We start from the raw sequence: 15,754 nt of genomic DNA, 5'->3' as shown, positions 1-15,754 counted from the left end.
ACACACTGCTTATGCTTCAGGGTAGGATCAGACATGCAGACATCTTTAAAAATCCGATTCGCACACGAAGTCTTACACCAAGGGTAGATCAAAAGCATAAATCTGCACCATCTGATCCAGTTTACATAAAGGGTCAATTACAATTAGATTCCTTAGTTGTTTCCAATGCCTGTATACGGGCAATCTCAGACATCGGTGAATGCCCCTCCTCTAGACAAGGAATCTAAACTAATAGATGCCTCTGGGGAAAAAGAGTAGCTGCACAGGCAGCCAATCACTGGCATATTGCAAATACCCAGGCTCTCTTAACTAGATACAATTGAGTGTACTACGACAAATTGAAACAATTGCTCCAATTTCTACCTGATGAACATAATGCTAATGTGCATAACCTAGTTCAGGAAGGAAAGCTAATTTCAAACAAATCTATTAGAAGCGCTTTAGATACAGCTGACACTGCGGCCCGTGCATTTGACACCAGTGTCTTGCTAACCAGGCACGCTTGGCTTCGAATTTCAGGGTTTAAACCCGAAGTACAAGCTTCTATCTTAAACTTATCTTTTGATAAAGAGCATCTCTTTGGTCCTGTTGTAGACATTTTCTTAGAGAAGATGAAGGACACAGATGTTGCAAAATCTATGGGAGCCCTACAGTCCCCATCCAGTCAGGGTTCTTTTCGTTGCTCCTTCTACACGGGGGGACTCCAAAAACATATCTACAGCAACACCTCTACATCGTATAAAGGCAACAGTCAGTGATCCTCTTAAAGAGGTTACTTTTGAGGTGGATTTAGAGGCAATAATAGCAAGGAAAAGAGGTAAAGGTTCCAAACACCCCCACCTCCCCCTCAACAGTGACTTGCCTCCCCTTCCCCCTGATCATTCCACACCTGTCTGGGGACATGTTTCTCAAATCCTCTCGTCTGGTGTACAATAACTTCAGACAAATTGGTCTTAGGAATTATCCAATTTGGTTATTACCTGGAGTTTAACAACAATACCCCAAATATTCCTCCACGTTCACACAAAATGTCACCAGCGCATCTACACCTTTTCAAACTGGAGGTTCACTCTCTTCTGCAAAAGGGAGCTATAGAGCCCATACCATTACAATATCAAGGATCAAGCGTGTACTCCCTATACTTTCTCCTAACCAAATAGGAAAGCTTTCTCAGGCCTATATTAAACCTCAGAGAGCTAAATCAATATATTCACTCAGATCACTTTCATATGGTCACTCTTCAACAAGTGCTTCCACTCCTACAGCAAGGCGACTTGGTCTACTCTAGACTTAAAGGGCGCATACTTCCATATTCCAATACATCCCGCTCATCGCAAATTTCTCAGGTTTGTGGTAGCGGGACAACACTACCAGTTCAAAGTGCTTCCATTCGGAGTCACCACTGCTCCCAGAGTATTCACCAAATGCCTGGCAGTAGTCACTGGTCACCTGGGAAGACTTATTCATGTCTTCCCATACTTGGATGTCTGGCTCATAAAAGCCAGCTCTTACCCAAAGTGTCTCAAGCACACTCAAATAACACTACAATTACTACACAGTCTTGGGTTCAGAGTAAATGTGTTGAGGTCCCATCTCCAACCCTCCAACTCACAAACATATTTGGGAGCCACTCTCAATACTCAAAGCTCTAGCCTGTCCCAATGCAGCTAGAATCTGCAATATTCAGGCTCTAATCTCCGTTTCAGCCTGACCAGTCACTACAAGCTTGAGTTTATATGCAGCTACTGGGAATGATGGCGTCTTGCATCATGATTGTTCCCCATGCAAGACTTCAAATGCGTCCCCTTCAGTCTCCAGGTCAATTGTCAGATGTAGTGTTGGTAGATGGCCACACCCATCGATCTCTGCAGTGGTGAAATCCACAAAATATATCCAAAGGGCGGCCCTTCATCGACCCAGTTCCTCAGACAGTGCTAACTGCAGACACATTGTGCACTGGTTGAGGAGCTCATCTTCAAACTCACACAGTTCAAGGTTTGTGAAGTCTAAAGCAAAACTTCATATAAATCATCTAGAGCTGCTAGCATTATTTCTAGCGCTCAAAGCCTTCCAGACAAAGCTGTCCTAGTCTGCACCAACAACATTACAGCCAAGTATTGCATACAGAAACAGGTGGGGGGGACACACTCCAGCGGTCATGCCTTGCACAAGCCATTTGGAGGTGGGCCATACATCACAATATTTCTCTCCTGGCAGAACACCTCCCAGGAGTAAACAGTCCAATCGCAGACCTTCTCAGCAGTGGGAGCTTCACCCTCAAGTTCTCCTCCCATTCTTTCAAATGTTGAGTTCCCCACAGATGGATCTGTTCGCCACCCACCAAAAAGCAAAATGCCCAAACTCCGCCTCCAGATATCCACACACATTGTCCAAAGGCAATGCACTATGGATGAACTAGTCTGGGATATTTGCCTATGCTCATCTGCCTCTCCCATTCATTCCACTAGTGGTTCGGAAGCTTGGGCAAACATCCTTCTGATAGATACATCTGCCGTGTGGATTCCTCACCTTGTGAATATCCCCCTTGCGCCAGCAACGTTCGGAAATTGTCTTCGTAGTACGCCGACGTGGGCGACGTCACAGGAGCACGGCATCGCGCGCGACTCCGTCTGACGTCACCGACACCATATCAGACCCACACCGGCGTGATGACGTCAGTTCCCTTTTTTCCGCGTCTTAGACGCTAACGGTTTTCGGGATCTTCTGAGATACTTCGTATCTAGCTATTATTTAATTGTCACTGTTTCTCTTTTACGACTTAATTCTTCACCGAAGATGTCGTCGAGGAAAACAGGCTTTAAGCAATGTAGGTCTTGTGCCCGCATGATGTCTATCACTGACCCACATAAGGACGTTAAAAACTGCAGTTCCTGTTTTAAAATGAACCCAAAGGCGCTTCGGGAGCGTGAAGCTAAACTACTTTTAGCGAAGGTAAAACAGGGTACTGGAAGAGATCGACGTCGAGACGATCGAAGTCGAAGCAAAGGTCTCGATCGAAGTCGAGATCGGCGTCGAGATCCAGAACGGGTTCGAGATCTGGGGAGGAGTCGAGATCTAAAGCGAAGTCAAGATCCAGAGAAAGATCTAGATCTAGATCTAAGTCGGCTTCAGGTCATGCTTCGAGTTCCTCGAGGAGAAAACATAAGAGGAGGAAGCACAGCTCAAGACATCATTCAGGGAAGGAATCCTCTGACTCGAAGAAAAAGTCTCACAAACACCGTAAGGACTTTGTCTCTCCTTCACCTGTCTTGTCAATCGAAGGTTCTCCGACTCCGGAACCTGAACCGAATCCGGTATCCTCACATCCTTCGGAACATGAAGAGGAAGAGGAGATGATTCCTCAGACTCCGGCTCCAATGGAGACTCCTGCAGACCCAGAAGGTCAGAGTGAGAATGTGTCGGAACGACCTCCGTTGGAACATCCGGTAGGTCCGTACCCTCCATTTCCTGGTCCTGGTCAGGATCCCTCTCATTTTCTCAATGCGATGTTTGGAGTATATTCCAGGGCGATGTACCCCGCTGGAGCGCCTGTTGGTCCCATGGGTCCATTATCGTACAATCTGGGTATTCCTCAGTCGTACGCCCCAGCTCCATTTATGCCTTTTATGCCGGCGCCTCTTCCACCTTGGCTCGGTACGGCTCCACCGAGGTCTTCGACTCTGCATACGGCTTCGCCGACTCCGGATCGACCTCGTAGTCGAGATCGAGGTACCACACCTGTCCATGATTCTCATCCTACTGCTCCGGCTCCTCGATCGACGTCGGAACCGGCTCCGTCGGAGTCGTTACCGAATCCGTCGACTTCGATTGGAGTGGTTGAGACGAAGAGCTCAGCGTCTTCTCGAACAAAGGGATGATGAAAGTTCTGATGTGGAGGAAGGCGAACTTCCTGATCATGATGATGATTTCGATGAACTTCGGGATGCTAGTGGTCTGGAACTCTCTCCCAAGTGGGGTCTACCTTCGGCTTCAGATGCTCCATCTAGGGATGTGGCTCCCTATCACGTGGTTATTAGGAAGGCTGCTGATCTTCTCAACTTGAAGCTGCCCACAGTTGAGTACAAGCCCAACATCCTTACTGAAGTCTTGCACTCTCCCTCTTCAATTGTGGAACCTACACTGCCATTTACTGATGCCTTGACTGATCCAATTAAAGAGGTTTGGAAGAGACCATTATCTGCTCCTGCAGTTTCGAGAGCTATTGCAAGACGCTATAGGGTGGCTCCTGATGACCCTGCATTCCTTTCTTCACATCCATCTCCGGAAAGTCTTGTGGTACAGGCGGCTTGCTCTAATAAGGTTGCAGGCTCTTTCCCTCAAGTGCCAGCTGACAAAGAATCAAAGAAGTTAGATCAGTCTGCGAAGAAGACTTTCTCTTCTGGGAGCATGGCTCTTAAGTCAACAAAAGTTACTTGCCTTTTAGGAAGGTATGTACATGCTCTGATGGACTCAGTGAAACAATTGTCACCTAAACTTCCTGAGGAAGATAGGAAAAACTTTAATGAAATGATCTCTGACACTCAAGCTGCTGCGCGCATGGTCATTCAGAGCGGCATTGACACTGTGGATTCTGTTGCTAGAATTATGGGTTCCTCTATTGCGACCAGGAGGGCCGCATGGTTAAAGTCCTCGGATTTCTCTGCAGATGTGCAGTCTACATTGCTGGACTTGCCTTTTGAAGGAACTGGCCTTTTTGGTAAAAAGGCTGATGTAGCCTTGGAAAGGTTTAAGGACAGCCGTGCCACTGCAAGATCTTTGGGTCTACAGATGAGAGGGTCGACGACTAGAAAATTCAGAGGATTTGGTAGATCTTCTTTTCGTCCCTTCAAGCAAGGTCAACAACAGCAGCAGCAGAACCCTCTATATAAGTCCTATAGAGGTAGACAAAAGGGTCGTGGACGTCAAGTCTCCTCTTCCTCCACTTCCTCCAATAATGCCCAGCCCCCACCCGCATCAGCAAAGCAGCCCTAGATCCACCATTCTGGATCATGTAGGGCCAGTAGGGGGTCGGCTTACTCATTTTCTACGAGATTGGGAATCGGTTACATCAGATCTTTGGGTTCTCAATCTCGTAGAGAATGGGTATGCTCTTCCTTTTCAGGAGTTCCCTCCCAATTACCCTCCTTGCCAAGGTTTTTGTTCGGAAGACCACCTGCTTCTCCTGCAGGAGGAAGTCCTGGCACTGTTTCGAAAGGGTGCAATAGAGGTGGTTCCAGAGCAGGAGAGGGGTCAAGGGTGCTACTCCCGGTATTTCTTGATTCCCAAGAAGGATGGCAGGCTTCGGCCGATCCTGGATCTCAGGGTTTTGAACCTCTATCTCAAGCAGGAGAAGTTCAAAATGCTCACCCTTGCTCAGGTTCTTCTTGCGCTGATGGAAGAAGACTGGATGGTGTCAATCGACTTGCAGGATGCGTATTTTCACATCCCAATCCTGAAGTCGCACAGGAAGTATCTCCGTTTTACGGTGGGATCGCAGCACTACCAGTTTGCGGTCCTTCCCTTTGGACTTACTACTGCGCCTCGAGTTTTCACCAAGGTGATGGCAGTGGTGGCTGCGCATCTCAGAAGGTCAGGGATTCCTGTATTCCTTTATCTAGACGACTGGCTGATCAAAGCAGAGTCGCCGGAGAAGGTGCTCCATCATCTGCAAGAGACAACTCAGTTGTTACACAGGTTGGGTTTTTCGATAAACGTACCCAAATCTCACCTGGTGCCCTCCCAGTGCAACCTGTTCATAGGTGCGGTACTGGACACTACTGTATGTCGTGCATTCCCTCCACCTCAAAGGATTCACGACATACAGGAGATGATTCCTTTATTCTTCAATGGAGCGGTTGTTCCAGTCCTGAAGGTCCTTCGTCTGCTCGGTCTGATGGCTTCTTGCATTCTGTTGGTCAGTCATGCACGCTGGCACATGAGGGCACTCCAGTGGTGCCTCCGCAGGCAGTGGTATCAACACAACGGAGATCTCAGGGAGTCAGTGAGGATCTCCAGAGAAGCTGCAGCGGACCTGTCTTGGTGGGGCGTGGAAGGCAATCTGTCTCAAGGAAAGCCTTTTCAACGGCCTCCATCAGTGGCCACAGTGATAACGGATGCATCCACTCTCTGGTGGGGTGCTCATCTGGGGGACCTGGAGGTCAAGGGCCTTTGGTCTCCAGAAGAAAGGTTGTTTCACATCAACCTTCTGGAATTGCGGGCGATACGTTTGGCGATCAAGGCCTTCCTCCCTTCCCTTCGCGGTCAGTCGGTTCAGGTCCTGACGGACAACACGACCGCGATGTGGTACATCAACAAGCAGGGAGGAGTGGGGTCGCAGTGTCTCTGCAGAGAGGCTCTGCGTCTCTGGTCCTGGGTTCAGGACCATCAGATTTGTCTGGTGGCAAATCATCTGGCCGGAGTTCTGAACGTTCGTGCGGACAGTCTCAGTCGGCAGTTCTCTGCCGACCACGAGTAGAGGCTTCACCCGGAGGTTGTTCACGACATCTTTCAGATGTGGGGGACTCCTCGGGTGGATCTATTCGCCACTCGCGAGAATGTGCACTGCCTGTCATTCTGCAGTCTCCAGTATCCGATGCAAGGAGCCTTGGGGGACGCGTTTCAGTTGAGTTGGGGAAATCAACTTCTTTACGCGTTTCCTCCCATACCCTTGATTCCTCGGGTTCCGAGGAAGATTCGTCAAGACCGGGCCCAAGTCATATTGGTCGCCCCGGATTGGCCAAGAAGGGTGTGGTATTCGGACCTACTCCACCTCTCCTCTCACCCGCCGCTCCGTCTCCCTCACAGGGCAGACCTTTTCTCTCAGATGGAGGGGCAGGTTCTACACCCCCACCTCCAGACATTACACCTTCATGCCTGGAGATTGAACGGGGCAACTTGAGTTCTTTTTCTCTCCCTCACGATGTGGTGGATGTCATTCTCTCTGCCAGGTGTGACACCACTAAGTCCATCTACTCCTATAGGTGGTCGAAATTTGTTTCTTGGTGCAGGGAGAGAGATATTGACCCTTTGAAGGCTCATTTATCTATTATTTTACAATTTGCTCTTTGTCTGGCGCAGCAAGGTTTGCCTGTGGCTACGGTCAAGGGGTATCTTTCGGCCTTGTCGGCGTTTCTCTGTTTGCCGGATCAGCCCTCTCTCTTTAAATCTCCGGTGGTTTTAAGATTCTTGAGGGGTCTCATAAATATGTTCCCTCCTACCCCTTTTGTGTTCCTCACTGGGATTTGAATCTTGTGCTGACCTTTTTAATGGGTTCTCCCTTCGAGCCCTTGCACAAGTGTCCATTGAGGCTTCTCTCTTTTAAAACGATCTTCCTCGTTGCAATCACCTCGGCAAGGAGGGTAAGTGAGCTTCAAGCTCTAAGTTCTAAACCCCCCTTCCTGACCATTCATGCTGAAAGGATGGTTCTTAGGACCAGGGCTGCTTTTCTGCCTAAGGTGGTGACTCCTTTTCATCTTGGGCAGTCCATTACCCTTCCTACCTTCTATCCTCCCCCACATCCTTAAGGAGGAGGAGAGACTGCATCGCCTGGACCCTAAGAGGGCGGTGTCTTTCTATCTGGACAGGACTAAAGACTTCCGGATGGACGACCAGCTGTTTGTTGGTTTTGCTGGCTGCAAGAAGGGCAGAGCGGTGCACAAGCGCACTCTTTCCAGGTGGATAATCCTGTGCATCAAGATCTGCTACTCCCTTGCGGGTAAGGACCCTCCTGAGGGTATTAGAGCGCATTCAACTAGGGCAAAGTCTGCAACATCTGCTTTGTCTAGGGGTGTACCTGTTGAGGATATTTGCAGGGCCGCGACTTGGGCCTCCCTCCACACTTTCGCGAAGCATTACTGCTTGGATACCGAGGTGAGGAGGGATGGCCACTTTGCGCGCTCTGTCCTCCAAGATTTCCTGGTGTAGCAGAGTGGACACCCTCATCCGGGAGTGGGGACTGCTGTGGGAATCTATTCACAAGGTGAGGAATCCACACGGCAGATGTATCTATCAGAAGAACAAGTTACTTACCTTCGGTAACGCTTTTTCTGGTAGATACTATATCTGCCTGTGGATTCCTCACTGACCCACCCGCCTCCCCGTTGTCCACTCTGCTATACCTGGTCTTTCTGTATATATGGTTTATACTATTGTATTGATTTTGTTCTATATGTACTGTGTACATTGTATATTTGCATATTTGCTATCGTTGGTCCGTCCGTGTGCCTCGAAGGCACGGAAAAAAGGGCGGAACTGACGTCATCACGCCGGCGTGGGTCTGATATGGGGTCGGTGACGTCAGACGGAGTCGCGCGCGATGCCGTGCTCCTGTGACGTCGCCCACGTCGGCGTACTACGAAGAAAATTTCCGAACGTTGCTGGCGCAAGGGGGATATTCACAAGGTGAGGAATCCACAGGCAGATATAGTATCTACCAGAAAAAGCGTTACCGAAGGTAAGTAACTTGTTCCTCACACTGATCCTAGTAGCTCCCATATAGGCCAGTCAACCTTGGTTCACTACCCTGTTGGATCTCTCAGTTGTTCCTCATCAAAAACTACATTTCACACGCAGTCTCCTCACACAGAGCCTTGGAGACATAAACCATCCAGATCCCAAAGAACTCAACCTAGCGATCTGGCAACTGAAATCATAGTTTGGTTATCTGAACCTTCCACCAGACTGTATGAATATCATTAAAGAGGGCAGAAGGCCTACTGCAAGGGCATGCTACGCAGCTAAATGGAAGCGATTTGTTATATATTGTAATAACAACCATATCAACCTGTTAGATGATTCATTTCAAAATATAATTTGTTACTTACTACACTTGCAGCATTCAGGATTGGCTTACACATCCATACGCTTACATCTCGCTGCAATAGCTGCATACCTTCAAAAATTCAGAATCTGTCCCTTTTCAGAGTATCTGTTATCAAGGCTTTTATAGAAGATTAATTCCACCAAGACTTCCACCTTCTCCAGTGTGGAATCTTAACATTGCCCTTACCAGACTAATGGGTCCACTTTTCGAGCCATTGCATAAATGTGAATTGCAATTTCTCACTTGGGAAGTTGCTTTCCTCACCCACCCAGGAGAGTGGGTGAGCTACAGGCACTAACAATAGAGGAACCATTTTTCCAACTCCACAAAAACAAAGTGGTTCTTCGCACTAACCCCAAATCTCTACCCAAAATGCCTTTGACATCAATCAATCTGAGTTGCCTCTGAACCAGATTCACTGGCAGATCAGGCTCTAAACACTTTAGATGTTAGACGAGCCTTATTGTATTGCATACAAAGGACAAAACCAATTTGTCAAAATAAACAACTTTTTTTTTTCCTAGCTTTTGCTCCACCACACAAAGGCAATCCCAATTCTAAATCAGGTATTGCTTGGTGGATTGTCAAATGTATCCAAACATGCTATGCAAAAGCAAAGAGGGCTTTACCAATACCCCCTAGAGTGCATTCCACCTGCAAACTAGGGGCTACTATGCCTTTCTTAAGAAACATCCCCATAGCTGACATCTGTAAAGCTGCAGCATGGTCTACACCGCACACATTCACCAAGCACTATTGTGTACATGTGTTAGTGAGACAACCAGCTAATGTAGGCCAGGCAGTACTTAGAACACTTTTTCTGACAATTGCAACAGCTACAGGTTTGCCACTGCTTTGAGAGAATACTGTTGTATAGTCTTTGCAAAGCATGTGATCTACAGCTCGCATGCCTCGAACGGAAAATGTTACTTACCCAGTAAGCATCTGTTCTTGGCATGTAGAGCTGTAGATTCACATGCGCCCGCCCACTGTTGCAGTTTCTTACTACTATACATACGCATGAACATCTTTATTCTACACTTACTAACTCCATTCTCACCTTCTGCGGGTAAACAATCTAACAATGGGGTCGATGCCCATGCGCAATATCACTGAAAGGAGGTGTCGCCTTACCTCATGACTGGGAAGACTTCTTCGAAGAAAACAACTTGCAAACATCCGGACCCAACACTAGATGGCAGGAGTATGCAAAGCATGTGGATCTACAGCTCCACATGCCAAGAACAAATGCTTACTGGGTAAGTAACAATTTCTTTCGTTTATTTTTCTTGCCTGCTCGTCTTTTGTTTTCTCCCACTTGTGGCGTTAACTAAACTGTGTCCTATGCCCCCCCTCACAGCTTGTTTTCCTCATATACTTCTCCCTCTCTTTTAGAATATTGGACCCTGCCATACTGGTGAAACCGGTACTAGTCCCCAGCTGCAGATATTATGCTGCATGGCTAAATACTTATAAGGCCCCAAAGGCTAGACCAGTTGCATTGCAAATGCTTGTTTCTACTTTTTTATGCCATTGGGGGGTAAACGCCTACTACTTGTTCCATATGGGGCTCTAAAACTATTTCCATGTGAAGTGTGTAGAATTAATTTCTCAATCTGCTCCCTAAATTTGTCTCTTCGTCTTATCCACTTTCTCCAGAACATACCGGGCCTCCAACATGAAAGTCCCTGGAGAGACAGCGGTTCCTGCCACAAATCTCCAAAGTGCCTTCCGCATCATAAAGGAAGTGCAAAAGCGCTATAAGACACGAGAGGCAGAGGAGAAAGAGAAGGAGGTGAGGGAGAGTATTGAATAGATGGGGATGCAGGCCTGTTAAAGACAGTCAACTGTTGTCTCTAGCTAAAAGGTGGGCCGGCATTCTATTTCATGTATATATTGGTTTCTTACAGGGCATTGTGAAACAAGACTCATTGGTAATAAACATGAACCGCAGTAACCCCAAGCTGAAGGACTTGTACATCCGACCCAACATTGCACAGAAACGGATGCAGGGTTCCTTGGAAGCACATGTCAATGGTAAGTAAGTGGAAGTCACTGATGCCTCATTACCCTCTAGACTTTATGAAACCTTTGCTATGTGAAGCACATGGCCAAACATCACAACGTCCATCCAGATTATCATGCAACTATGCATCTGGTGCCGCCTTTTAATTCTGTTAATCAGTCAGCCAGTTACATTAATTTACAAAGTGCTAAAAACCTAATTGAAAACAAAGTGCTAGAGTGAAGAACAAGGCAGTAAACTGGAATCAATCGTTTTTAAAGCTGGCTGGCAAAAACCGTTCATGTTGTTGGTTGAATACCATCTCTTCTTAGATGTCTTCCATGTATTACTATCATCCCCTCAAGAATCTTATGTGCTCCTCAGTTGAGCCTTAAATGATCAATCAGCAGTTTTTTTCCCTCTGGCTCATGAAAGCCTCCTGTACAATACTCTTACTTACCATATAAGGCCTGATATACAGGCACTTGGTTGGAGCAGTCACTGTGATTCCCAATTTTGCTGCACCCCTCAGGAGAACATCCTGGAACGTGCTGATGTCGTCCACAGGAGACAATCTCGTCCCCGGGGATTCCGACAGTCGGTGAATAGGTCCTGGTCCTGGAAGAGCCCATGCGGGACCGCGATCCGCGCCTCCTATGGCGCCGTCTTGACCTTGTGGAGGATCTGTGAGGACTCCTCGATCTCCCCCTCCATCCGGAGCGTGACCGTGACCTCCTTGGGTTTGGTCAATCCGCCGGTTCCACAGGGGCGGGCGACTTTGGCCTGGCTGGGGCCCTCGGCCGAGGGGATTCCCTTGGGAGGAGTCGGATATCGGGGTAGCGAAACCGACCTCGGAGGAATCGGTGGCGGCTTGTCTGCCGGCAGCTGAGGTTGAGGTAGAGGTTGAGGACGCGGTGGAAGTGCCGGAAGCGGAGGAGGAGTGGTAGCCCGCGGAGGAAGCCCCCTCGGCAAGGGAGGAGGGGGCGTAACCGACTTCTGCCTAGAAGGGTTATACACCACTGAGTACACTGATCCCGGTGATCCGCCTTCCTTTCCAGGCTGGGACGTTGGGGTGTCTCCCATAAGCACCTGGAGCCTGCTAGACTGACTCCTGGCGCCAGAACTCCTTCCGGGCCTTCTTGGCGTCGAAGAACGGCGACCGGACGGCGAGCTCCTTTGCCTCGACGGCGAGCGCCTTCGCCGCGACGGCGACCTCTCTCGCCGCGACGGCGACCTCTCTCGCCGCGACGGCGACCTCTCTCGCCTCGACGGCGACCTCTCTCGCCTCGACGGCGACCTCTCTCGCCTCGACGGCGACCTCTCTCGCCGCGACGGCGACCTCTGTCGCCGCGACTCCTTCGACCCAGAGCCCTGGGGAGACCGGGAACAGACTGCAGTCATCCCTCAACGCCGTAGTTGGTGCAATCGACACAGACTGAGAATGGTGACGCTTGCTGGTCTTCCTGCCTCTGGGGAGCCCCCCAGAGGCCTCAGCATGGGCCAAGGAAGCCCCTCCAGACCCACCTTGTGCCTTCAGTCTTCTGTCCTCCAGGCCCTGAAGCCTGATCTTCATTCTATCCCTCAGGGTCCTGCTAGAAAAGCCCTGACAAATGTCACACTCCTCTGGGACATGAGACGAGGGAAGGCAGATGATACACACCTCGTGTGGGTCCGATTTGGCCTTCTTCCTGGAGCACTCTGGACATTTGTCAAATAATGCAGGCATATTGACAATCAAAGAGTGCACCAAAAGACAAACAGGAAGAAGAAACACCAAAGTACTTCAGAAAAGCACTCAAATAACTTTGAAAAAGTGAAAAAATCACCAATAAACCCTTGAAAAGGGAGAGCTCAATGCTCCTGGGTCCTGCTTACAGGAGCCGGAAAAAAGAATTGAAAGTAAAAGGGACCTGCAGTGCATTCTGGGATACTGTGAGACTTCTGGAAAGTTCTCTTAAAGGCACAGTATCCTGTTCTGAGCCACATAATGGCAGCCTATGGGGCTTGTCTGTCCACTCTCTATCATTCCTGAGGGCTTTTCTGGTAAAAGCATGTTTTTCTGGCTAGAAAAACCTGGACAGGCTGTGCTGTTTGTGGATTTTTGGTGGAATTTCTAGTTGAAGTACTGGACAGTTTAGCCTGTGGATATAGGCTGCATTATCTGTCTTTAAATTCTCTCTTAAGTGTCTGTGCAGTTCCGCATCTTTTGACAATTTAAGAGATTATTTTTGATTGCTCCGGGGTCCACGCACATGGGCGGGACTATTCACTAGATTATGACTGTAACAGATACCCCTACTACAGAACTGGAGTTACAGGACAGAAATTACTCCCATCTGTCGCTCTGTTCAAAGTTTGTTGCACGTGATTAATGTAGGTCTCTTCACCATGTTTCTCTGGTCTGTTAGTGACTGTAGGAGGCGTGACCGAACCTGTATAAAGTGCATGTATGGTGTATGACATAGTAAGCTATATCAAGGGCCACTAGATTTATACAGCAGGGAAGCACCAAATTATGGGGCAGTGTTGGCTAATTTATACGTCAAGAAATGCAAATTATGCTGTGAGAAGTTGGCCTGATATATAATGTTCACTATTCTAGTGAGCACTTTGTATCAGTCCAAACAACCCTTATTGATGATTGGTTGTAAGTCAACCTTATAGACCAGCTATCCTAGTAGCATGGATACGAGCAGTCTAAGGCTAAGACTCTAGAGGGCGTGTTAAGCCAGCTGCTTTACCATCACATTACCCCTTGAACACCCAGTGAAAGGACACCACACAAGTTGTTATGAAAATAAACTGTGTATTTATTTATAACAAGACTACCCTGGCTCTTTATGAGACAGGGAGCTAAGCACACAACAAAACTCTTATAAAAATACTTAAGTTAGCACAGTATATACAAATGCCCGAGGGGCACGGAAAACCATATACTCTAAAAGTGGAATGCGAAACTACTAGCAGGTAAGTACAGTACTAATAGGCTTTGGAATCGCTAGGACTTGACTATAGAATCGTTAGATTACTTCTAGGAGGCCCAGGGGACTCGGGTGCAGAGTGTGCACTCTCACGCGGGATGCGGGACAAAGTCTATGATAGCTAGTAAAGTTAAAGTTAGTGTTCACGGGCGAACCCGACCTGGTAGGAAGAAAACGACAGTGGATCCTGACCCTTGGATAGTGAGGCTATGCTGGGGCACCGAAATGCCGAAGTTACCTAGCCCAGGGGCTGCAGCTGCATAGGTCTCAAAAGACGTCGGGAATACTCGTAGACGAACCAGGAGCCTGGAAGAAAGATGCTGGCAGGCGACCAGTGAAGAGAGTTCGAAGTGATCCAAGCCTGGATCTTGAAGATGGATGACACCTGAAAGCAGAGGGGACCAAGTTCGTGACTACTAGCCAGTAGTCAGGGGCACCAGGAGGGCACCGGAGGGTAGTCACCTCGACTAGGTGAGTGGGCGACGCTGTGCTCTGCAGATCTCACGGACCAGGAGGCGTTGTCGGCGACCAGGATGGAGGGGCGAGCTGTCCCACGATGGATGAAGCTGTCGGCGTCGAAGGACCCAGGATTGGGCAACAAAGCCTTGGCTAATTCAAGCCCACGCGGTGGACTCAAAATGGCGTCTTGAGTGGACCAGGAGGGTCCGGGGTGCTCCTCTTCTGGAAGGGAGCAAGAACCAGTCTGGAGCAACCAGACCAGCAGCAGTGATGTCATCGGGCGTCGTTCAGAAGGCCACAAGCCAGCGGGCTAGTAGCCAAACAACGCGGTGAGCAGCAAAAAGCAGAAGGGCCCCACGCCGATCGTGGAGATGCTGGGGGGCTGATCTTCGGTGCTGGAGCTGCTCAGGGTCGGGGCTTCTCGGACCCCAAAGCACTCGCCAGTAGATTACCCGGCGGGCTTGCTGTGAAGAAGTCGTGCAGTCTTGGCAATAGTCGGTCCCTTGAGGTCTCGTCGCACTCACGGTTCTCAGCTTGGCTGTAGAGGTGAGTAGAGGTCGGAGGTGCCAGGGAAGCCGGGTCTTGTCGAGCTGGACAGTCGGATTCCGGAGGAAGGACTTGCAGCAGACCGCAGTGTTCTTAAGGTGGTGCCTGCGGATGCAGGGTGACTACTCCTTAGTCACAAGGGAGAATCTTGAAGAAGAAATCTTGATGTCCTTTCGTAGAAAGTCGTGTCTTGATTCCAAAGATGATCTAATTTGGAAGGGGGCCAGTTCCTACCTTTATCTGGGAAAAGGGGGCTGGCACGCGACTAAGTCCTGCCCTATGGGTGGGACCAGGAGGGGGGTGGTTACGGAGGGGGGTGGTTACACCCCTCTCCTTTGGCGGGCTTTCCCCAGGCCAGGGGCTGGAGTGCCCCTGGAACTGGTTTCAGCCGGCCTATGCACAGTGAGCACCGGGGTGCCACTTGCAGTCCCCTTCCTCTGTAGCCCTGCCTACCTGGAATACACAAAACCCTGTCTGGGACGGTGCTGGCACCGCCCCTGGCAGGAAACCCTTTGTCCTTGCCTCCTGCTCTGGGAGGACTCCCAGCAGCAGGAGGGCAGACTTGTGTCTCGGTGGCAGCATCCATTTTGTGGATGCTAAGGCTCTGTCTGACTTTAACCGGGGTTACAGGTTACATACATGTCGTGTCCCTCTAGAAGGGTGGAATGCTAACCCCGTCGCCAGAATTGGCGAGGGGTTAGTATTCCAATTCGTATGACACCTTACTCGACATGTTTTGATAAAGCGATACCAGAGTTGGCATATAACCGCGAGGATTATAATGCACTTAAGAGTATATGGTATGCGATATCATGGAAACGGCTAAGGGATGGATCCCGAAAGCCGCAGACAGGCTCAGCTCATGCCAGAGCACTATCTCACACGATTCCAAGCACTCTGCCTTCAGGATTGTCAAGGCCTGCCATAGGAGTGACTGATAGG

General features: G+C 49.1%; 1 protein-coding gene across 1 annotated transcript in view; it reads left to right on the top strand.

The window, feature by feature from the left end:
• SUPT16H (SPT16 homolog, facilitates chromatin remodeling subunit) overlaps positions 1-15,754 on the top strand; it is a 246,013-nt gene that overhangs the window by 183,265 nt on the left and 46,994 nt on the right. The window contains exons 16-17 of the mRNA XM_078644840.1: positions 10,481-10,616; positions 10,732-10,858. Of these exons, the coding sequence (XP_078500966.1) occupies positions 10,481-10,616; positions 10,732-10,858 (263 nt within the window). The remainder of the gene's footprint in view (positions 1-10,480; positions 10,617-10,731; positions 10,859-15,754) is intronic.

This window comes from Lissotriton helveticus, chromosome 5_1, assembly GCF_964261635.1.
Source record: "Lissotriton helveticus chromosome 5_1, aLisHel1.1, whole genome shotgun sequence".
In the NCBI taxonomy this organism is placed as follows: Eukaryota; Metazoa; Chordata; class Amphibia; order Caudata; family Salamandridae; genus Lissotriton; species Lissotriton helveticus.
The sequence above is the reverse complement of the archived record's forward strand: the minus strand, read 5'-3'. Positions and strand labels throughout refer to the sequence as shown.